The sequence below is a fragment of the Fopius arisanus genome, unplaced genomic scaffold (assembly GCF_000806365.1).
Source record: "Fopius arisanus strain USDA-PBARC FA_bdor unplaced genomic scaffold, ASM80636v1 scaffold00046, whole genome shotgun sequence".
In the NCBI taxonomy this organism is placed as follows: domain Eukaryota; kingdom Metazoa; phylum Arthropoda; class Insecta; order Hymenoptera; family Braconidae; genus Fopius; species Fopius arisanus.
In genome coordinates, this window is record NW_011887785.1 from 496,244 (window position 1) to 518,664 (window position 22,421).

The 22,421-nt window shown below is 42.1% G+C and overlaps 5 protein-coding genes across 5 annotated transcripts; 2 read left to right on the forward strand and 3 right to left on the reverse strand.

Moving 5' to 3' along the window:
• The first annotated feature begins 779 nt into the window (after window positions 1–779).
• LOC105267399 (serine/threonine-protein kinase atr-like) lies at window positions 780–8,532 on the forward strand. The gene is made up of 2 exons (XM_011306231.1): window positions 780–900; window positions 1,160–8,532. The coding sequence occupies exons 1-2, from the start codon at window positions 860–862 to the stop codon at window positions 8,505–8,507; spliced, it is 7,389 nt and encodes a 2,462-aa protein (XP_011304533.1). The 5' UTR covers window positions 780–859; the 3' UTR covers window positions 8,508–8,532.
• LOC105267398 (odorant receptor 13a-like) lies at window positions 8,513–11,276 on the reverse strand. The gene is made up of 7 exons (XM_011306230.1): window positions 10,721–11,276; window positions 10,499–10,651; window positions 9,897–10,274; window positions 9,674–9,773; window positions 9,088–9,186; window positions 8,831–8,986; window positions 8,513–8,746 (listed from the first exon to the last, which is right to left on the reverse strand). Exons 1-7 carry the CDS (start codon window positions 10,909–10,911, stop codon window positions 8,690–8,692), a joined length of 1,134 nt encoding a protein of 377 aa, XP_011304532.1. The 5' UTR covers window positions 10,912–11,276; the 3' UTR covers window positions 8,513–8,689.
• Window positions 11,277–11,455: 179 nt separating this feature from the next.
• Window positions 11,456–17,567, reverse strand: Karybeta3 (karyopherin beta 3). The gene is made up of 6 exons (XM_011306232.1): window positions 17,416–17,567; window positions 16,392–16,541; window positions 15,986–16,212; window positions 15,811–15,907; window positions 13,871–15,521; window positions 11,456–13,555 (listed from the first exon to the last, which is right to left on the reverse strand). Exons 1-6 carry the CDS (start codon window positions 17,500–17,502, stop codon window positions 12,468–12,470), a joined length of 3,300 nt encoding a protein of 1,099 aa, XP_011304534.1. The 5' UTR covers window positions 17,503–17,567; the 3' UTR covers window positions 11,456–12,467.
• A 341-nt stretch (window positions 17,568–17,908) lies between these two features.
• On the forward strand, window positions 17,909–21,213 carry psidin (phagocyte signaling impaired). The gene is made up of 3 exons (XM_011306234.1): window positions 17,909–18,100; window positions 18,233–20,652; window positions 20,813–21,213. Exons 1-3 carry the CDS (start codon window positions 18,040–18,042, stop codon window positions 21,035–21,037), a joined length of 2,706 nt encoding a protein of 901 aa, XP_011304536.1. The 5' UTR covers window positions 17,909–18,039; the 3' UTR covers window positions 21,038–21,213.
• An 86-nt stretch (window positions 21,214–21,299) lies between these two features.
• Window positions 21,300–22,367, reverse strand: LOC105267402 (heat shock factor protein 3-like). The gene is made up of 2 exons (XM_011306235.1): window positions 21,731–22,367; window positions 21,300–21,646 (listed from the first exon to the last, which is right to left on the reverse strand). Exons 1-2 carry the CDS (start codon window positions 22,145–22,147, stop codon window positions 21,509–21,511), a joined length of 555 nt encoding a protein of 184 aa, XP_011304537.1. The 5' UTR covers window positions 22,148–22,367; the 3' UTR covers window positions 21,300–21,508.
• Between the last annotated feature and the right edge of the window lie 54 nt (window positions 22,368–22,421).

Genomic DNA, 22,421 nt, shown 5'->3' on the forward strand with positions numbered 1-22,421 from the left:
AAAAAAAAAAAAGTGAACGACGGCGGGCTTGAACCCCGGCCGTCGGCGTGGTAGCCGAGCACGTTACCGCTAGGATAACGCATTATTGCAATAATAAATTTTCATTAGGAGTATATATATTGCAAAATTATCGTTTTAAAAAATTGCTAATTTTTCCATTTCACTGGATATCTTCTCGATTTTCAAATATTCAGTTTTTAAACGATATTTCGATTGATTTGCCATTAACAAAAAAAAAAAAATAGGAATTATTAAAAAAAAAAAAATGAATAATGCCGGGATTGAACCCGGGCCGCCGCCGGCGTGCCAGTCGAGCACGTTACCACTAGGATAACGCGCTAATTAACATTTAAAAATTCATTAGTGGTATATATTCAATACATTGAATTTTTTTTTCCATTGCAATTCCACAAGATGTGGTTTCCCCCTTCCGTACGTGCTACAGTCGGCTAAATTTCAGTTAAACAAATGAATAACAAAAAGCATTCGTACAGCAGAAAATAAAATTCACCCCGTCGACTTGATGGACACCCCAGCATTGCAATAAAAACTTTGTTAATAAAAAAAAAACACCCCAGCATTGCGTGTGGCGCCCTCCCCCTCTTGGGGTGCAGTACTACGATGCAGCTGGGGTCACTCAAACCCCCAGAACTAAACCTCTACTTCAGTCAATCCTCTTTGGCAGTGAAGATAACAACAATTGGTTTTAGAACTGAAAAACTTCATGTGTTTTTGTACTAACCTGACCTCAAAATGTTTAATAATTCAGAAATGGCGGTTTAGACGGTTTAACACAGGCAATAAGTCAATGTCAATCATGTGAATATTACCATCAAATTGTTATTAACAATTGATACAAATGGAGATTGACGAGCCAGATTCCCCTGATATTCAACAGCGGTAATAATTTCTCTAATTCTCCCTAAAATAAATCCTATTAAATCCGTTTTCTATTCGAATTTTTTTGGTGGGAAAAATCGCCGAACAAACGCAATAATAAATTCATACAAAACAAAAATTAATTACTCCACCTAATTAATCGGTTAATTACAAAAAAAATCGCCAGTTCAATTGCACTTGGCGACAAAAATTCGGACGTAAAAGGAGAGAAATATTTTTTTTACGAATTCATGAATTAATTACTGATTGCTATTTAAAGAATTGCAGTGGCCGAATCGTTGTGGGCAGTGATATGTGCCCCAGCGATGAAGATCTTCTCCCTGAAGAAGACAGCATCAGAGCCAACGCTGCGAGCCTTCCTGGAGTTGCTGAACGGTGCAGCTGAGAATTTCATAAATATCCTGATTCCCCCCTACAAATCAGGTCTTCGATACGATTCCCTGAAACTCAAGTACTCAGCCTTCACGAAGTGGCTCTTCGGTGTCCTCTTCCACGTGGTGGGTGATCCCCTGAATCCCCAGATTCTCCTGAACAGTCTAGAGGTGCAGGCACGAATGCTGCGAATTCTATCTCGCCTCTACCTGCCTGAATTCCTGAGAATCACCGAGGAGTACCTAGCGATCACCGACGAGCTCCTGGAGTTCGAGTCGAACCCAGAGAAGAGCCAGACAACAATAAAACGTTTTGTGATCGAGCCAAATGCAATCGAGAAACTCGTCCTGACGAATTTACCAGTGACAATTACTCGAGAATCGATCGTCACAACTGAAATATCGATAATGAAAATAATTATAAAGTCTGGGGTGACCTGCTGGCCCCTGGAGGATCTCTGGGACAGAGCCCTGAGGATAATAACCAAATGCAGAGTTGAGTCGAAGGTGATATCGATGGAACTAGTCTCTCAACTTCTTCAATTCACACCCCTGGACGATTGCAGAGTGAAAATGTTTGTTTTTCACTGTATCGAGGTCGTCAGGACCCACAGTACTCTCCAGAAGTCCCCGGATGACGTCTATTTCAACGTCATGGAGGAAACGCCAGTGATCCTGAAGAATCTTCTGTCAAATCTCCAGAATTCTTCTCAAGTCGTCGACCTCTGCATGGCAATCGTCGAAGCAACGACCTCCGGACGCCTCTCCTCCAAGGAGCTAGAGCACTTCGCCATCGAGAAGATCAGGGATCACCTGATCAGACACCCACGCGCCCCCACGCAGCAGGATCACTCGATTTTACTGCGATACCTCAGTCAATCCTCGAAATTTCCCATCGTCGTCGCTCACTTCGTCATTTATCAACTCGATACATTCTCAGGAGCTGGACAACTCGTCGCGGCCAGTGCCAGTCCTCTCTGGCGATCCATTCAACTTCTCATCTTCGAGAAAATCGATTCTAAATCACTCGAGGAGGTGAGAAAGTGCCTGGAGGTGGGCAGGACGATTTCCCTGTGGATGATGGGTAAAAAAATTCGGGGCAAGCTATTCGATGACTCTGAATACCTGATGGCAGCTCTCACGAGTCTCCTGGAGGCCTCTCAGGACCCTGAGAACAGGGAATTAATTTTCTTGTGCCTGATGGAGCTGATGATCATCGATGAATTCCCTAAATCCGACGTCCAAAAGCTCCTGCTGCTCCCCTGGTTTCCGGACAAGTCCTCCAGCAATCTGGACATCTCTAGGAGACTCTCAGCGTCTCTGAAGTCCCTGACGATGACTACAAAGCTCAAGTGCCTCGAGAGAATCTGCGAATTTGGAACCGGAAGAGTGAGAATAAAATTTCTCAGCACGTGTGTCTCGAATTGCGAGCTGGAGCTAGCAGTGGCAGCTGTTCGTAATTCAATTCTATTGTTGAATGACCCGGAGGTGTCTTTTAACTATATTAGTCTTCATATTTTGAGGCCAGCAGTTGTCGCCCAGAAGATGGGACTTCAGGAGGCAGTTGTTGGGGTCCTGGGGGATACAGTCTGCTTTGTCTCTGGAAAGGCCCAACTGATTCGTCCAGAATGGGACTCCCTCGCCTGGAGAATCACCTGTGACACCTGTGACAAACACTTCGACCACTCCCCAGGTCTCAGGGATAAATTACCCATCGACGAGTCAATATTCTCCTCGTATTTCTCCTTTTTTTCCTCCAGTGTCTTGAGTGTTCGCAGGGCCATGAGCAAAATCCTCTCGAAGCTCTCGAATCATGTTCACAGCTTCAGCACAAATTCTGTTTGTCAGACGTGGCTGGCTCTCATCAACGATCAGGACGAAGAGATCAGAAATAATATCGCCAATTCCATCGCAACACTTGCCCAGAATAAATTGAAATTGATATCTGGGGGACGAGAGACCGCCCAAGACGACTGCCCGAGGGATCTCGAGGAATTCATCGAACTGGTGATCGATAAACTCGCGGAGGGACTGACGAGGGCCCACGAGACGTCCAACGAGTCCCTCCAGATGTCCATCATCAACACTACGAGGAATCTCGCACGGGCTGGAATTTACTGTGCCGAGCAGAGGATCTGCATTATTCTCATCATCTTCATCATGCATCCAGAGTCATCTTACACAGCAGTAGCTTCAGCAATTGTCGCCTTCAAGGAAGTCGCGAGCTACTGCAAACTCACCCCCTACAAACTCTTCCTCAGGTACAGAAAAGATTTTGTCCAGAGTATGACGCAGCTGTTGGCTAATAATTTCGTGGAGAGAAATTATAGTGTCGCATTATCCCTCATTAAAATAGTCCAGTGCATCGGGTACTCGGGGGCACGTGAGTTCATGAGGAAAGATGGAAGTCTAGTCGTCAGTTATCTCATTCCCATGGCGCTCCAGGTGACGAAAGTCTGTGATATCTTCAAGGAAATTGCTGATCTCCTGGGTATCGAGGAACGTGAGATGTTTCTGGAATACTTCCAGCAGATCTGCCCCCATGTCTTCGTGAATGAGGCCCCAGAGGTGGGTCCCGAGTGCCTGGAGCTAGTGTCAAAACTCTCGGGGATATCCCTCAGGGATCTGATGAAGATGTCGTTCATTGGAATATTTCGAAAAGTTCTTCTGCACTTTCATGACAAGATGGAGGAGGTGTTGATATGTCTCGAGGTGATATCAGAGTTCGATCCAGATCATGGTGGGGATTTCGAGTCCAACGAGTCAATTGCTAATTACCTCAAACCCCATCTCCACGCAGTTCTCGTTAAATTCGACACTAACCTGGGGCCTCTGAGCGACGAGAGAACCCAGAAATCAGCCCTGGGATCCCTCGGTGCGCTCATAAAATTTATGGGAGCTGCGCACATCAGTCCCCTCAGGTACAAGATCCTGACGACCTTGAGAACGTGTCTGAACCTCAACCGGCCAGGATTCAAGAGGCTCTCGTGCTACGCCTGGGACTGCTTCCTGAGAAATGTCTCCTTGGAGGATTTGGGGCCCTTACTACCCACCATATGTGTCTCAATGGTTCCTCTGCTCGATTCCTATCCCCAGGAGGCCAACGCCATGATGGAATTTCTGCTCATTGACAACAATGTAGCCCTGCAGAGCCACATCTCTGAGATTTTTTTCATCGAAGATCTCAGGGTCCACGAGAGAATCTCCTCCGTTGTCTCCAAACAGGTGATTAAGTCTTCACCGAGAGATCCTGAGGCTGGACTCAAGATTTGGACACGTAGGATCAAACATGAGACTGACGAGGTGAGATTCAAGGCTCTGGGTCACTTGAAAAAATTTCTGGAGCTCCACAGGAGTCACCTGAATGACATGATCCTTTCTAATACCGATGTCCATCCCCTGGTGGTCGATCTCCTGGATTCCCTCCTCGCTGGATGCCAGGAGAAGGACGAGAGTATAAGATTGAGGTGTGGAGAGTGCCTTGGGGAATTGGGAGCAGTGGAGCCAAGCCTCCTCCCCAGGAGAATTGTCTCCAAGGACGACTCCCAATTCATCCCCGAGATGAACGAGACTTTTGCACTTGAGGTCCTCCAGGAGCTTGTCAGAGCCCTTCAGATGGAGAAAATAACTCAGAACGTCGACTGCTTCTCCCTCGCTATCCAGGAGATCCTCAAGACCTTCGAGATATCACCGAGTGGCTCCAACTCAAGAATCTGGAATTTTCTCTCATCAACAACTCAAGAGAGAATTCTCCCATTATTAAACTCGAGGTATAAACACACAGCAGATCCTGATCCCGTGGAGTCACCAGTCTATGGCTCATCCGCAGGATCAACCTTCGAGAAGTGGCTGTACAACTGGACATGCTCGATGATCCTGAAGATAAAGGACCAAAGGCTGTCATCAGTCCTCAGAGCCTGCCAACCAGCCCTGAGGCGAGACTCCAGGACAACAATGTTCTGCATTCCCCACATTTTCACTCACATAATCACCAAGGGTTCTGACACCGATCGAGATCGACTGCTCACTGAGATTTTTGCCGTAATTAAGTCTGAGGATCAAGCCCTGGACCAGGAGCTACTGATTCGTCGTCCCCTGAGACGCGAGACCAATGACAAGCAGAATGACATAAGAGTTTCCGATGAAGCTAGAAGACTCAGGTGCTCCCAGGTGGTATTTTCCACTCTGGACCACGTGATGCGTTGGCTAGGTGAAAAACGAAGGGACAGGGGCCAAAATTATCATCTAATGCAGAGGTTCGTCGAGCAATTGGATAGTCTGGTGCTGGCAGAGGCTTGCTACAAGTCACACGAGTATCATCGCGCCCTGATGTACCTGGAGAGACACATGACCTCGAAAAATAAGGGCCTGTCAGATCAGACAGAGAGTGGATTGCTGGCTAAAATCTACACCCAGCTGGAGGAACCCGATGGTGTTTCAGGAATCCTAGCAACTCAGGATCAATCACCAACGCTTCAGCAACTGATTGTTGCACACGAGGTAACGGGACAGCTCCAGGACGCAGCGATATGCTACGAGAAATTAGCACAACGTCTGGTTGCACCGAAATTCATCCAGGGAATGATACACTGCTATCTGGGACTGGATCAACCAGTGACAGCCATGAAATTTACCGAAGGAGTTCTGAGTTCGAGTCCTGAACTCGAGCCCTTGATTGTGGAGCACGAGCCCTTCTGGAGGCTAGCCAATTTTGTCCAGCTCAAGGACGACAAGAACACGGTGAAGAGGGATCTCCTGGAGGATTTGCGACGAGGTGTTCAGCCTGATCTCCAGAGTATCAAGAAACGTCTGGTGACACAACTGGGTGCCACGTCTCACAGAGTCTCGTACCTCCAGCAGAGTTACCCGTACATAATGAAACTTCACACTCTAAATGAATTCGAGAAATCAACGGACCTGATGCTGAGGAACATCGAGAGTCTTCCAGTGATTTTCAACGAGTGGGAGCAGAGAGAGCAGCTGATAAAAGCATCAAGAGGTGTTGAATCAGTCCTGGGAATGAGACGAGCAATACTAGATCTATTTGTTCACCTGATAAAATCCCGAGATCCATCGTCAGACGTATCACTTCTCAAACAAGAAATCGGCAAGATCTGGCTGAAGAGTGCTAAAATCGCGAGGAAGTCTGGACTCTATCAGCAAGCCTACATGTACATTCTCTCCGCATCTGACAGCTGTCCCCCCCAGGAATTGAACATTGAATTGGCTCAGCTCTACTGGCAGAAAAATTGCCAGGAGGAGGCACGAATCACCCTGAAACGATCATTCACCAATTGTTTCGATTCCCTGGAGCATTACCAGCAGCTACCACTGGACATGTGCCCACCAGATCGCAAGAACTTTGCCAAAGCTAAATTACTGTTCGCCAGGTACAACGAGGAGACGTTGAACGTCGACAACAGGACGAATGAGAAGTACTACGAAGAGGCTTATTGTGCCTGGAAGTCCTGGGGGAAGAGTACCCTGGCACTCGCTCAATATCAGGAATCATTCGCCGAAGGAAGACAATTCGTTGATAATGGAACAAGACTCTCAAGAATTATCACTTATTATGGACGATCACTCCAGTACAGCTGCAAATACGTTCACCAGGCGATGCCCAGGATGCTGACAATCTGGATGGATTTTGCTGAGAAGGTGCACAGGATGGAGAGGCCAACGAAGGAACAGGTGATTGAGGTCGAGAGAATGACTAAAATCATCGACGTCTTCTGCACTAGACTGCCAACATACGTCTGGCTGACAGCTCTTAGCCAACTCGTCTCCAGGATATCTCACCCGTCGAAAGAGGTCCAGGAGCAGCTGATAAAAATCCTGGTGAGACTGATAGCATTTCATCCCCAGTACTGCATGTGGATGATGGCGTGCGTCTTGAATTCAAAGATGTCACCAGGGACGAGCTTTCTGGGGGCTGACAAACGACCCCAGAGCTTCAAGGATCGAATCTGGCATCACAGGAGTCTTCACGATAGCACCATCAAGAGGATAATGATGTCGTTCAGATCGTTGTGGGAGAAATTGATAGAGTTTACGTCTTTTAAGATTGAGGAGGGTGTGTCGAGGACTAAAGTGTCAATTCTCTGCAGGGGTCTTCCCAAATTGTTGAAGAATCAGGGTTTTGGTCCGATAATGATGCCGACAACTCAGTTCTTCAGGCTTATCTTACCGGCTGATGGGGCAGTACCTGAGGGACACGATCCACACAGCAACGATCGAGTTTCAATCGTTGGAATTGAGGAGGAAGTGACAGTGATGACTTCTGCACAGAAACCCAAGAAGATAATGCTGAGGGGATCTGATGGCAAACGTTACAGCTTCATGTGCAAACCCGATGACGATCTCCGAAGGGATTTTCGACTGATGGAGTTCAATGGAATTGTTAACAAGCATCTGCAGAAGGATCCGGAGTCCAGGCAGAGGCGTTTGTACATCAGGACGTACTCGGTGGTGCCACTTCATGAGAAATGTGGTATAATCGAGTGGGTGCAGAATCTTCTGCCATTTCGTCAGGCTCTCCTCGGGATTTACAGGGAGAGAAACCTGGGAATGAGTGGAGATCAGCTGCGAAAGCATATAGCACCACCTCAGAGGACTTCCCTGGAGGACAAACGTAAGGTATTCCTGGAGAAACTCATACCCAGGCATCCACCTGTTCTTGGTGACTGGTTCAGGCTCATGTTCCCTGATCCATATGCCTGGTACGAAGCGAGAACTGCCTACATCAGGACAACAGCTGTTATGTCGATGGTGGGGTATGTCCTCGGGCTGGGCGACAGGCACGGTGAGAATATTCTATTCGATTGTAAATGTGGTGATGCTGTTCATGTGGATTTTAATTGTTTGTTTAATACTGGTGAGACTCTTAACGTACCTGAGAAGGTGCCATTCAGGCTCACTCATAATATGGTGAGTGCTATGGGGCCTCTCCGGTATGAGGGACCATTCAGGAAGTCCTGTGAGGCCACTATGAGAGTTCTCAGGACTGAGGCAAAGACTTTGAATAGTGTTCTCAGACCTTTTGTCTATACCGAGAGGGTCAGCGATGCTGAGGCCAATGTCAGGAATATTGAGCAGAGGCTCGCTGGATTTGTTAAACTCGTTGACGAGAGTATGGTACAGCTCAGTGTATCGGGACAGGTCAATCATCTTATTTTGGATGCCACCAATGTTGATAATCTTTGTCAGATGTATTATGGATGGGGAGCGCAAATGTGAAAGTATTTGAAAAAAAATATTGATTTTTATTTAATTCCCTTTGTGGGAAATTATTGCGAAAATTTGGACATCCTGGGAATTTATTAGAAAAGTCTATTGCAATTTTATAGAATTTTTCTATGGATTTTTTGAAGGATAGAAAGAGAATTATTGGGAGTTAGAGATATAGTTCTTGTTTTATGTTAATTTTCGGAGACACTACGGAGGAGCATAAAATACGAGAGGGATGAACTCAGGATCTGAAACAAATAATTACTCTATGAGTCTGTATTTTTCATTGTTTAAATAAATTTTGTATTTTTGTATGGTTTTATGGCTCTTACTGCGCAGAAATTCTCCAGATTCATCGAACTCAATTTTCCCGCTGAGAGAAAATTCGGTTTTTGAGATCGAAGAATTATAAATTGAAGATCTCTTCGGAGATGATACGGGGCAGCATACCAATTTGATATAATTGTTGCTGTGCTCACCCCGAGGCTCTAAAAAATGATTACTCAAATTACTCAATCATTGAGGATTTTTTTTTTAATTTTCCTTGACGTTTTGTCAATTTTTTTGGGTTAATTCCTCCATTTTTTACCTGAGTTATCAATTTATCGCCTGGCCAGCAGAATAAGAGGAGTTGGAAGAGTGCCACCATCATGTAGGAACAGTATTGAGGGAATTTATCAACTTTTCCCTTCGTAAAAAAGTGAAATTGTTCCATTGTCAAAATATTTGAGAGCAAAAAAATCACCGAAATGCGGGGGAAAAACTTCGAGTCCCGAATTCTCAGCCAAAAAATACCGCAAACACTTGCACAAGTGCTTAAAAAAAAGGTTCACCTCGTGAGAGCATAATGCAATAAACAGAGAATAATTAGAACTGCTGAAATAATTTTAATAATTATTTCAAGTTGCGACGTGGACAGCGGCCATTTTTACGCCGTCCATCCGTTTGCGATTCGCCATCTTGGCGCTATCCGCCATTGTTGGCAGACATTTTGATAGAAAAAATCCAGCGACTTGGCGATATTTATCTTCGAAATAATTAAATATTCTTCATAAAAAAATAAAAATGATCTTTCCAAAATTTTTTACTGGCAAATTCTCGATAAATTTACACCGCATTTCGATAATTAATTTCCTCCCGATAACTTACAAAATCATTTCGATGATTTCGCTCACCGTTTGCGCTTGAAATCCAACAAGACAAATGATCAAAGTACTAGCGAATACTTGAAGAAACATCAGAGGATTGAAGAGAACCTCCAGACGATCCGAGAATCTAAACTTCAGAATTTCTCTCAATTAAATTTCCCAAAACCGCAATTCACCGAAAAAAAAATACAGAATTTTCTAGATTCTTCCGGATGAATCGAATAACTAATCCCCAATTGATAATTATCACCTGATGACGACTTGGTGATGTCTAATAATCATCTTGACCCGCGGCTCCCAATTCTCCACAGACTCAAAAAAATTCAATCTCGAGATATTCCTCTCGATAATAGCAAAATGGCCGCACGTGTGCAATAAAGCTGTTGCAATTAACGTATCAGTCCCCAGGATAATTAAACCACAAGTGGATGTCGCCAGTAATTGCGATAAATAAACAATTTCATAAGCTGGTGAATGATAACAGAATTCGGGGTACGTCGCGACGAAAGGAACTCGCAATCTTGTATCATTTGAATTCAGGAAGGGAGTGAGAAGAGGAAGGCTGTAAAAAAATAAAAGGGAATTGCAAATCAGGAAGGAATAGCTCACAGTGATTATCTTCGCCAATCTGAAATAAAAAATCAATTATCATCTACTGAAAATCAATGAAAAAGTCCAATTAATTTTCACGATTAAACAATTGCATTGCATTTCTAATTTACATAATTAATTAACACAATTGATTAAATTATTTAAATCAAGTTCAATTGATTTTAAATGGATTGATAAAATGAAAATTCGGGGAATTAAAAGGAATTTATTTTATGAAAACGAAATGAGATATTTTATTACTTAGCAAATTTGCGGATGTCCTCCGGATCTCCAAGACGATTGGCAATTCTCCAATAATCATTCACAAGAAAATCCACGAAATATTCAGTATCTCCCCTCGTCATCCAAATACTCGATTTAAAAATAGCGAAAACAATCGTCATAAGAACAGAACTGAAACCGAAAGGCATTTTAATTAACAATTACCAGAAATAATTCAATAAACAATTATCAAGTGATTACCTCGTCTCCAGGACAACATCGAAATTATTTCGATGATAATAAATCTCGAGTACTTCAGGGAGAATAATGAGACTCATAAAAAATACACAGCTGATGTATCTGTTGTAATTTTTTGGATAAAGTCCAACAAGTCGCAATATTTTTGTATTAATCCCAACGAAATTGTTGATATCTCGAGTTATCGCCATCATATCTATCACCAGACTGGTGCCTTCCACCTGTCTTCCTTCACAAACTCAACGAAATTATGACAATTACGACAATTACAATGAATTCAATCGTGGGAAAAACCGACAGACTTCTGCAAATTGCGGTGATAAATATTTAATTCAATGACAGGGAGAACTCTCGATAATTATCAGTCTCTCTTTGACCTCCAGACAGGAATAATCATTTCTCCATCTATCGATACAATTTCCCCTTCATATTTTACACAATTCACTTAAACACTTGATCCCCTCTAATTACCGAGGAACAAGTATCATTCAAAAATACAAGATAAATTGTAAAAATACAATGAATTATCCGATAAAAATTAATCGACAATTTTTAATACAGAACTAACACAATAGCACAAAAAAAAATGGAAAGAATTATTAATGAAAAATAATTCCGAAGGAAAAAATGAAAAGCTGTAACTCCAGATCGTCACCCATTGCCAACAAATTTTCACCATTAAATAATAATTTATTGGTACCTAAAGATCCACTTCAATGTATAAAAAAAATACTTAAATCACATTAATGTTCGAGTTTTATTAACTGGCAAATGATTTAATCTGCTCTACTCTGATGCCTACAATTAGCATACAATGGTGAAACCATCAATGGTTGGACTGCATTTTCAATAATTGTTAATTGTGATAACATATCAATAATTCAGCGACACTCTCTCGAAATATCAATTCGTATTTGTGATGATTGCACAGAGAAAAAGGACTTGTTACGCCAATTATTATGCATTCCTCTTCCAGTACAGGTTTTAAAATTCACGGGAGTGCACTGACAATAAAAAATAATCATCGATAATCATATTAACAAATGGCCAGGTTATTTACAAAATAATGTCGACTATATTGTTCAACAGTACCAGCCTCGTTGAAAAAAAGAAAAAGAAAAAAATCAATAAATTTATCGAGTGCAATTATGAATAATAAAAAAAGAATGACGTTTAAAAAAATATTACCAACAAACCTAAATAATTCACATAAGCATTAATTAAATTCATTAATTAATTCTCCTATTCATGCACGATAATTACTGTTAAAATTAATTTAATTTCACCCCATTATATTATCGATTGGACATTAAAATTGTCATTACACCCCCATGAACTCCAGTAATCACAAAAATTATCAATAATTCACTGCACCCCACAATTCTATCAGCTTGATCGGTATTTATTCGATAAATATTCAGGAAGTCGGCACTGAAAGGCACAAAGAATATTTAATCGACGACGATTACCGATACTAAATAAACAATTCAGCAATGAAGTGGTAAAATGTAAAAATCTCGTGTGAATTGACAAATGAATAAATCATCAAAGAGGTAAAACGTTCCATTCAACTCCCAATGAATTGTTCAATCAAGTGACAACAAATGGTAATAATCATCGATCCATCTCATTCATCTCATCCTCAATGATGATTCCACATACCAATAACCACGAAATGATAAATGATAAATGACAAATCACGAATTCCCTCATGGTAAACTTTATCATAAAATAAAAATTCTCAATAACGCTAGTTTGAATGTTTACTGAGTGCCTCATGGAGTGCCTGCTGTTGATCGTCGTTCAATGCAGCAATGCACGCCTGAAACATGGAGTCATTGCTCTGTATCTGCTTGACAATGCCAACAATCCTCTCAATAACTGGATTATCACTTGGCATAGCGTCCTGAAAGAGTGCCTCAGCAAAGAAACTAATGAGTTTCGGTAAATTGGCATTAGTGGGTCCTAAAATGAGTGGATGATTCGCCTCAATAAGATCACAAAGATACCCATAAACATGTGGTGCTTCATCCTCATCCTCAACAACTGGTAGCCACGAGAGCCAGTGTGGTAGTACTTCATCGACATTGATAGCTTTGTTGTTGTATTTTAGAATTTTTGTAACAGCTGATATGGCATTTTCAGTGGGATTGAGGTTCTCTGGTGCACGTGAGCCAGGCTCATTGATGACCTCGATGAGCCTTGGTAGTGCTTCAGCACAAGCTGGTGCAAAAGCCTCACCAGCGAATTGTCCAAGTACACCACAGCCATAAGCAGCTGCTTGTCTCACTTCACCAGATTTATCAGTCACGTACTGGATCATCGGTCTGAGAAAGTACTCCTGATATTTGGCGCACGCTGGACCACCGTACTCTATCACATCGTCGAAGACACAGAGTGCCCACTGGTGATCTGACCAGGATCTCTCTGGTGCCAGTAGTTTAACGAAGTGACCGCATATCTGATCGAAGAATGGAAAGGATGCCTCCTTGTGAGTGATGAAGAGAGCGTGGAGGATGTCAGCTATTTTATTCAAGGTGAAGACGTCCCCTTTGTCCTCGTCTGCCAATTGCTCCTCAACAATTTCGTCGTAGTCCTCGTCTTTTCGTTTTTCCAGTCTTGCTACTGCTCTCGCAAAGTGCTCGTTCAATAATTTATCTAGAATTCGCAGGAGCTCTGTCATTTGAGTGGAATTCAGGCAACCAGCGCCCAGAGTCTCGATGCATTGGGCTTGAGAGTACAGCAGCTCCAGGAGAACCTCTGACTCTGGCTCCGTGTCGATGGCCTTCAACAGCTCTGAACAAATGTACGCCCACATGCCTTCCAGGTAGTGAGCTCCTGTAAAAATCACGGGATTTCATTTAACATATTTTCAATTCATTATCATTTTTATGGAATATTTTTCATTTTAAAAGTGCAATGTTCGCTCCAATACTATGATCATGGCAAAAAATCCAGGATCAACTCTCAGGAACTTTTGACAAACGACCTTCATGTACCTGACTATCAAAACGATAATCAAGTATTAAGGCTGAGTGCCAGTGTAATCTACCACTGACGTAACGCCATCACAATTTGATAAATTGGACTGCTGACTCGATCTGTGGTGAATTGATATTGATTCAGTGATGATGAAAAAAATTCTGTACAAACCTTTAACCTTGGCGCACTCAAGCAAATAAGGTAGACTCTCAGCAGCAGCTGTCCTGACACCATCATGAAAGTAAAACTTGAGCATTGGCACCATGAGCATAACAACTTCTTCAGCGTAATCAGCAAATCCCTCCTTCAACTCCCTGGCATAACAAACAAGCATCTCACAGGCTGATGCCTTATCCTCAAGACCAGCCGTTTTGAGTCCAAAATTCTGTTGCTCTCCCAGTGAAACAAATTGCCAATCTACATCCTCCTCGACCTCTTCCATATCCTCATTGTCCAATAGAGCAACTTCGGGCTTCATAGCAGCAGCTCGTAGAACAGGCCCCATCACCAGTGGCAGATACTGCTCAAATTGTTTCCCAAGAATTCTGCACAGTCTTGCCCAGGCTGATATCAAATAGCTTACCTGTGGATCATCGTCTGGGAGAGCACCCTCTGAGTGAGTTATCAAAAGCATATCCATCACCTCACTGGCATCACTGATGAATTTCTCAGAGCCCACAGCAAGACCAATTAAACTCACACACTCGATTGTCTTTCCACGTAGTATCTTGTGGTCCTGCTGATTGGCATTTTGAATAATGTATTTCAAACAGGGCATTAGCCTGTCATAATAAGTGACAAATTGCTCCTTGCTTGCGTCAGCTACTGCTGCTATTGTCGTCACGACCTGTTCCAGAACCAATTTAGTCCCCTTTTCAACCAACTCCTGGAATTTAGCGGTGAGAATTCCCTCGAGTTTCCCCATAATGGCATCGAGATAGGGTGTGAGAATATTTTTAGGGCAGTCCTCACTGAAATTAACGAGTGCAGCACTAGCATGTGCCTGAACCCTGGGATTAACATTGTCATCCAGAACCATTAGCAGTCCAGGGATGACCTTGTCGTGGAATTTTTTCTCAAATAGTGGAGCAAAATCTGTGGACATCTGTCCAATCGCATTGCACGCTGCATATCTCACTCGTGGATGAGGATCCTGGAGATACTGCATAATTCCAGTGACAATCTGGGGAAGAACGCCTAGCATGTGCTTGTGGCAACCCTCACCAACTGCAGAAATGGCCATGAGTGCGGCGTGTCTGTACTTCCAGTAGGTATCATTCAGCATTCCTGGAATATTCTGTATAATCTGTGGTACTATCGTTTTACCACCCAGTGCACAGGACAATCTGTCTAGTGCACTCTCAGCAACGACAGTATTGTCGTCATTGTCCGCGGTGACGAGTTCATCGGAGAAACTCCACTGGGGATCATCCTCGAGATCAGTCATCATCTTCAGGACGAGTGGTATAAGTGCTGTTATGTATTTGCCACCAACTTTTCGCACCATTGCTGGTGCTGTCTCTGACAGAGTAACGAACACCTCCAGTGCCAATTGCCTCCAGGAGTCGTTCAATTCCTCGTTTGAGATTGTCTTCGTGCACAGCTCCATTATGTTTTCTAATTGGGGACGCAGGAATTTTGGGGTTGACTCCGCTAGGTCTATCAGCACCTTCAGCAGAGCCTCGTCATCTGCTTTTTCAATTGATAGGGCTGTTACTTGGACTAGGGGTCCAAGAAGTTCAGAAAAGTGTTTCTGGATGTTCGTTTCCTTCTCGTGGAGAATTATGAAGGCTCCAATGGCTCGGACTCCTTGGAATTGAACCTAAAAATTTATAAAAACAATTTTCCTCTTCACTATTTAGATCTAAACAGTCTATAAAATTGAAATAAAAAATTGAAAAAACCCACGCATTCCATTATTTATATTAATTAATTGTCAGCTCCGTATCTGTCTGTAAATAATCACTTCAGAATTTACAGTCATCAGAAAACATTATTCTCTAGGAAAAAATTGTGACGAAAATCATTTATTCATAAATCTTCGTGTATCGATTCTTCCACTGAATTTTTAATTGGAAAAAAGGGGAAAATTAATAAATAATTGGACTCACATCGTAATTGGCAGCATCGAGAACAGACTGCTGTAGCATCTGTTTGATGAGGTTTAAATAATTCGCCTGCTGATTACCAAAAACTCCGGGTACAGATCTGCAAATAAATTCAATTAATAATAAATAAATGGGGTGAAATAAAATTTCAGGTGATGGAGAATTTTCTGGGACTTACGTAAATATACGGAGGGCACTTTCCTTGAGTGCTGGCGATTCGCCATTGGCGCATTGAAATAGAAACTGGAGAAACTCCGGCCACTGATTATTACCGTCCTCGTCGATTAAATTTCTCGCCAATTCAGCAGCTACTTCACACGCTTTACGTCTGATAATGTCTGATTGTTCATCTTGGATTGACAAGAGAGTCTGCTTCTTCAGTTCAGCCTGGGCCTCTGGTGAAATCTATCATAAAAAATCAAATTCATTTATTCCAACTCAATCTTCTGTTCAATGACCGTTTATTAATATTGATTGGAAAAATAGAACATCAGGGGAAATTTAATTTCTTGAATAAAACAATTTTTTTAATTGTCACCAATGAAGGTGATTGGGAGATTATTCGGAGAATTATACCAAATTACCTTGGGATAAAATTCCATGAACTTCAAAGAGAATAATCTTCGCAAGAGGACAGCTGCCAAGATTCGAATCTCCTCGGACAGCAGTGGATTGGATATTGAATTTAGTAGCCATGTTATTTTCCGATCCATCGGAACCATCTTGTAAGCACCCTAGAACCAAAAGAATATAATTACCCAATTAATAACAATAATAATTAAAAAATGACTGAATATTCTCAGAACACAAAATCTTGTCATAATTCAAGAAATTCCTCGAATCGATCGAATTCATTAAACGATCATTAATTAATCGACAAGTGAATTTATTTAACATAATTTTTTCTTAGAGTTCAATAAAAAATAATTAATTGTAAATTCAGTGAATAGTGAATGTGAATTTAGTCAGCGGAATAAATATATAGAGATATTCTCACGTGGATAATCTCGCGGTGAGTGAATTGAATCTTTAATTAACCAGAAGTAACAATAATAATAATTTATTCAATCTCCATGATTGCGACCCGCATGTGTAATCCAGGTATGGCGCGAGGACATTTAACCTCATAATCCGGGGGAAAAAAAAATCCCGAGTATCGAGAATTAGGAATAATCCAGTGGGAATAAATAATAAAAAAAACATCGAAACAATGGGGGAATTGGAATCCTCAAAATTTCAAATTTCTTGGATAAAAAAAAATGTGAAAAATGGGGAATAAAGGGGGCGCGTGTCTGATTGCCACGCGACGACTCCATTTTATTCACTCCACCAAATGACTTCATCTTCTGGAAATAAATATAAAAAATAGTTAAACCCTTGGAGAACAGCCCCAGGAGATCTAGAACTCGCTAATTACCTGTGTAATTATGAGGAGATTAATTGGGGAGTTCAATTATGGGTATTTTTGGGTGATTGACAAAATCCCATGCGGGTCTGCCAAACACGATGGCAACGTGATTCGATGTCAAAGAAATTGAATAAAAAATGATACATTCAAGAATTTGTGGAGATCATGATGAATACGTGATATTGAAAATTATATCGTACCTCAGCTTGAGTTCGGACGTCATTGTCGGTGCTTAAAAATGTATTCAAAAGCTCTTGAAACGATTCGGGATCTGCCGCCATTGTCATCGAAATAAAATGGGAGCATTCAGGACTGGTACCGCGCAAGTTCTCCGGAGGATTATCCAAAGAGGCTAGACCAAAGAGAATTGACTGAAGTAGAGGCTCAGTTGTGGGGGTTTGAGTGGCCCCACTGGTATCATAGTACCTCACCCCCAGGGAGAGAGGGTGCCACACGCAATGCTGGGGTGTCTGACCATCAAAGGACTCGGTATTGCTACTGAGGCATTTACCGAGTCGACTGACAACTTATATCACCTCATATCGTTATCATTAACTATCGAAACATCAATGATCATTCTCATAAAATTTTTGCAGATGCATTGGAAAACGGGAAAGAAGCATGAACTTCATGAAGTCCGGCCCTCTCACCCCTGGTGTCAGTACCAAAAATCCCCAGTGACTCTAGTCTCCCAATTGTAGCCTCTCCCGATATCCATTCTCTCTGCTCAAAACCGTATTATCGTTCTCCTCTATTGAAGAAAGACAGCGAAAGCCCCGGACGATGGTTTTCCATTTGAAATAAAAACCGATAGGAGTATTAGAATGGCGTCAAAGGCCCATGTGGACAGTACAGTTAATGAACGTCGTCTGCGTCCAATATACGGTAAATTATTCTCCACACTAAATTCCCCCTGTCCCCCTGAGCTATTCCAAATCAATCCTAATTTTTTGTTTATCATTCATAAACCGGTGGGATAGGTTATGTAACATGATTATCTCACATTTGCAATTCCAGACTGGCTGGACAATGGAAACAATAAAAAGGCCCTCCAGGAGGCAGACAAAGTCCTCAGAAAACAGCCAACGAATCAGTGTGCAAGAGTCCTCAAGGCCCTGGCCCTCCTGAGACTAGGTAAAGAGGATGAGTGCCAGAATATAATGGAACAGGTGCGTTTTGAAGTTCCCTGTGAGGATTCAACTCTCCAAGCGATGAGTATCTGCTACAAGGAGATCCATCAGCCCGAAAAAATTCGAGAGGTTTATGAAGCAGCTGCAAAAGCTGATCCTCACAACGAGGAGCTGCTGACACACCTCTTTATGGCGTACGTTCGTCTGGGTGATTTTCGAAAGCAGCAGCAAACAGCTCTAGCTCTTTATAAATTAAAACTCAAAAATCCGTACTACTTCTGGGCAGTGATGAGTGTTGTGATGCAGGCAATTGAGGCTGACGATAAATTAGCGAAAGATGTGATTCTCCCTCTGGCAGAGAGAATGGTCCTGAAGCTCGTCAATGAGGATAAACTCGAGGCAGAGCAAGAGGTACAGCTTTACCTGATGATTCTAGAGCTCCAGGGTAAAGACGAGAGTGTACTCGAGGTACTTAATGGTCCACTCTCTGACAAACTCTCAGGTGTGCCCCAAAGAAAAGCTAGTCTCCTTCTAAAACTCGATAAACACGAGGAAGCGACGAATGCCTTCAAGAAGTTCATCACCGAGGACAGCGACAACTGGTCGCACTATCTGAATTATTTGACATCAGCCCTGGAGCACCAGAAGCCAACAGAGTGCCTGGAGTTTCTCGATAAAATAGCTGAGACATCTGGAAAAAAGGTGCGAGGTCCACAGCTGGGGAGATTCGAACTCCTGAAACGTTGTAACTCAGTGGAGATACATTTGAGAGATGTTCTTGAGCCAGTGAAACTCATGAGAAAATATTTCGAACAATTTGGTAATAAGGGCTGCATCGTGGGCGATCTCAGGCTCTACCTGGATCTTTTCACTGATAACGAGAGGATTCAGCTGTTCCAGGAGATATCTGGGGATGTTGGAGTGACAGATGATACTCCACCGACATCCACTGATCAAATGCTCAGGCATATTCATCTGGAGGAGCTCAAGAGAATTTGCGGTATGCATCACTCACCGAATCTCGATGTCCAGGGGAGAACGCGTCTCGTTGAGCGTCTCTGCAAGTTCTACGATATTGGAAATAAACTCTGTCCATCAGACGAGAGATTGCCAACCGATTTCGCACCATTTGACTCGTATATTTTAATAGCATCCCATGTCCTCCTCCAGTTGTTCTACGAGACGTCTGATGCTAGATACCTCTACCAGGGGATGATGCACTTGGAGAATGCCCTGGCAACTAGTCCAGCCAATTTTCACCTAAAAATAATGCTCGTCAGGTCTTATCTCGAGGCTGGATTGATTGGTGCTGCTGATCATGCTTATGCTCTTCTAGATGTCAAGCAGATTCAGCTGGATTCACTTGGTTATCTCCACGTACCTCTCCTGGCACCCATGGGACATCTGTCCGGTGCTGCGAGTGCCCTGGATCAAGCTGTCAAATTTTTCATTGGCAATTACAAACACAGCGCTGACAGATTAACATTTGCGTACAAATATGGAAGCTTCGTAAAAATTCAGGAGTTCGTGGAGCTCAGGGAGAGACTGGAGAAGTCTCTCCACTTCGCTACATCAACTGTTGATAAAATGTTGTTGGACATCAGTTGGTGTGAGAGCTGCAAGTCACTGTCAGGCACTCTGGCAACGATGAGGATACAGCCACACGAGGATCCCATCAGGTGGGATTTATTGAGGGACAATAGAGATCTTGAGGTTGTCGTCAGCTGGGAGCCAATCACCAAGAGCAAAGATCCCAGGAGATACGATGACACTCGTGAATGCATGATGACTATTTTAGCTGCTAGAAATTTGATACTGAGAATTATTGCTGCGACTGCTGAGCCGGACTCATCGTCACTCCTCAGTAAATTATCGGGCGAGCTCAGGACACTGGAGAGTGAACGATTGGCCAAGTGTCTGGAGTTATTTCAACAGGAGAGAGGAGTCAGGGTTGACAATCAGGTGATTCCTATGGATGCTGTTGAGCGTTTGAGGGAGGCACGTGACTCTGGACAGTTGAAAATAATAGCGAGAGTTGCAGAGGCATTTGCCAAATTATCAAAACCCGATGACGAGACTATCGAGGCACTTCGTGGTGCTGTCTGTCTTGAAGCCATTGATGTGGGGGAGGGCATCGTTAGTTATAAAGAATTTATGCTCAGGGCTGCTACCTGTGGAGAGACTCTCGCTTTTATTGGGGCAATGTGTGTTGAATTCTCGAATCAATCTCACCCACGAATTGCCAATAGAAGGAACAGGAAGAAGAGTCACAGCAAAGAAATTTCTATCAACAACGATGATGTCCAGGTGATTTATTATTACTCATTTATTTAAATTTGAAATTATTTCTATCGATTATTAATTAATCGTGAATGTTAATATTGAATTGTCATTGGAGTGAATTTTTCTCGTGATATTTATTTATTTATTTATTTATTTATTTATTTATTTATTTATTTATTTACAGAGTTGGACGAAAATTGGCCATTTACTTACTGAAAAAGCTCAAAGACTGGAGTCAGTACTGACAAATATGGAGAAAAGGAGTCCAGAGACTGGTCTGGAGATAACTCTCAGTCAATCAGCGAATGTTGTCTTAGAACACACCCAGGAGAGCATTCAGGACAGCTGTCGAATGCTGAAATCACGTCTGAGTCTCACCGTTAAACTTATCAATGGTCTTCGCAGCTGAAACTCCACTGATTCAAATGTACAAATTTTAATCAGACTCGTGAGAGCGGATAATATTGCCCATTACCATCCGACAAGTCTCATAATGTTAATAACTTCAATAATGTGTACATACGCCTAGTTGGTACTTCACTGTCATCATTGGAAGAATTGAAAAATGAAAGATGCATAATCGAATTTTATTACTTTTATTGGTATTGCCCTAGAATATTTCATTTTTATTTTTCAATCCATTTTCAATTTTCCAATAGAAATGCCAAAACGATTGAATTATTTTCACTCAAATTTCTCGGTTTTGTTTATTTAAATAATTGATAAATCATTATTTTCTGTGTTTATATTTTCTTGATAACTCGATGGAAAAAGAGAAATGAAATTTTATTGTATAAAATTGATTTTTAATTGAGACTTTCTGTCGAGTTGCAGAAAATTCAGTTCTAGCTCGAATTATCATTTTTCGTTCTGCACTTGCTTAATGGAAGTAATTATACCCCTGAAGATGAGAAGACGAGGGACAGAATGGCTTAACGTTAACATTAATCACCTCCTGATGCAATTTTCTCCTTCGATAATCCTCAACAGCTTGCTCCAGTGCCTTCGTCAGTGCAAACTGTATAGTCAGTGGAAAATTCGTTTGAAATTTTAATTAACCCATGGGAAATCAAGGGTATGCAGGTAAAACATTTAAACAAACCTGACACATTTTCAGTCTCGATGTTGACTGCTCACCATTTTTTCTCTTTACGTCTTTTCTACATTTTCTTGATGCTTTACGACAAACTTTTTTCAACAGCTCGTCATGTTCTCTCTGGAAATTCTCATGGATAAATTCGTGGACATCTGGATTACGTGAATTACACTGGGGATCACGACTGTGCGATGTCACCTTGCGAAATCCATAGAGATTTAGCTGGCGTATGAAACTTGTTACGTTGCTTGTTTTGAATATTGAATTATTCGGGTCGAGGTACTCGTTGTGAAATTTTTTGTAATCGAGGAGAATACTTCCGCCGTTATTACTCCAGCTTATTGCACCACTTGTGCAATCGTTTACGATTCGCCACAATTTTTGTGGAAATCTCGTTGATAGCAGGAGACAGTCGTCGTACATGATTTTTATGTTAATTGACGTTTGTCTTTTATTTTGATTTCAACAAGTGAAAATCGGATGGGATGGCGCCGTTTTTTTATTTTCATTGGCTTTTGGAAAAACTCGTGGAAAAACTGGGAATTGGATTTATAGTCAATTTTTAGAGCGGTTTTTGGGGATTTCAGCGTTTTTTTTTTATGATTCTGGAAAAATATTAATGCTGTCGACCGGTTTTTAGGGAATAACTTGAAAGGGGTGGGAGGTAGTGATTTTTTTATTATTAGCTTTTTTGTAG

Bases quoted from the DNA above. Each gene is read 5' to 3' on its own strand.
- LOC105267399 (XM_011306231.1), top strand. From the start codon at position 860: ATGGAGATTGACGAGCCAGATTCCCCTGATATTCAACAGCG. The intron at 901-1,159 runs GTAATAATTTCT...TGCTATTTAAAG, and splicing joins TCCCCTGATATTCAACAGCG to AATTGCAGTGGCCGAATCGT.
- LOC105267398 (XM_011306230.1), bottom strand. From the start codon at position 10,911: ATGATGGCGATAACTCGAGATATCAACAATTTCGTTGGGATTAATACA. The intron at 10,652-10,720 runs GTAATCACTTGA...TTTCGGTTTCAG, and splicing joins GATGTTGTCCTGGAGACGAG to TTCTGTTCTTATGACGATTG. The intron at 8,747-8,830 runs GTAAGAGCCATA...TATTTGTTTCAG, and splicing joins ATCTGGAGAATTTCTGCGCA to ATCCTGAGTTCATCCCTCTC.
- Karybeta3 (XM_011306232.1), bottom strand. From the start codon at position 17,502: ATGACAATGGCGGCAGATCCCGAATCGTTTCAAGAGCTTTTGAATACA. The intron at 16,542-17,415 runs GTACGATATAAT...TTTTGGTTCTAG, and splicing joins ACGTCCGAACTCAAGCTGAG to GGTGCTTACAAGATGGTTCC. The intron at 16,213-16,391 runs GTAATTTGGTAT...TTTTTATGATAG, and splicing joins TCATGGAATTTTATCCCAAG to ATTTCACCAGAGGCCCAGGC.
- psidin (XM_011306234.1), top strand. From the start codon at position 18,040: ATGGCGTCAAAGGCCCATGTGGACAGTACAGTTAATGAACGTCGTCTG. The intron at 18,101-18,232 runs GTAAATTATTCT...TTGCAATTCCAG, and splicing joins TCGTCTGCGTCCAATATACG to ACTGGCTGGACAATGGAAAC. The intron at 20,653-20,812 runs GTGATTTATTAT...ATTTATTTACAG, and splicing joins TCAACAACGATGATGTCCAG to AGTTGGACGAAAATTGGCCA.
- LOC105267402 (XM_011306235.1), bottom strand. From the start codon at position 22,147: ATGTACGACGACTGTCTCCTGCTATCAACGAGATTTCCACAAAAATTG. The intron at 21,647-21,730 runs GTTTGTTTAAAT...CTGACTATACAG, and splicing joins CGAGACTGAAAATGTGTCAG to TTTGCACTGACGAAGGCACT.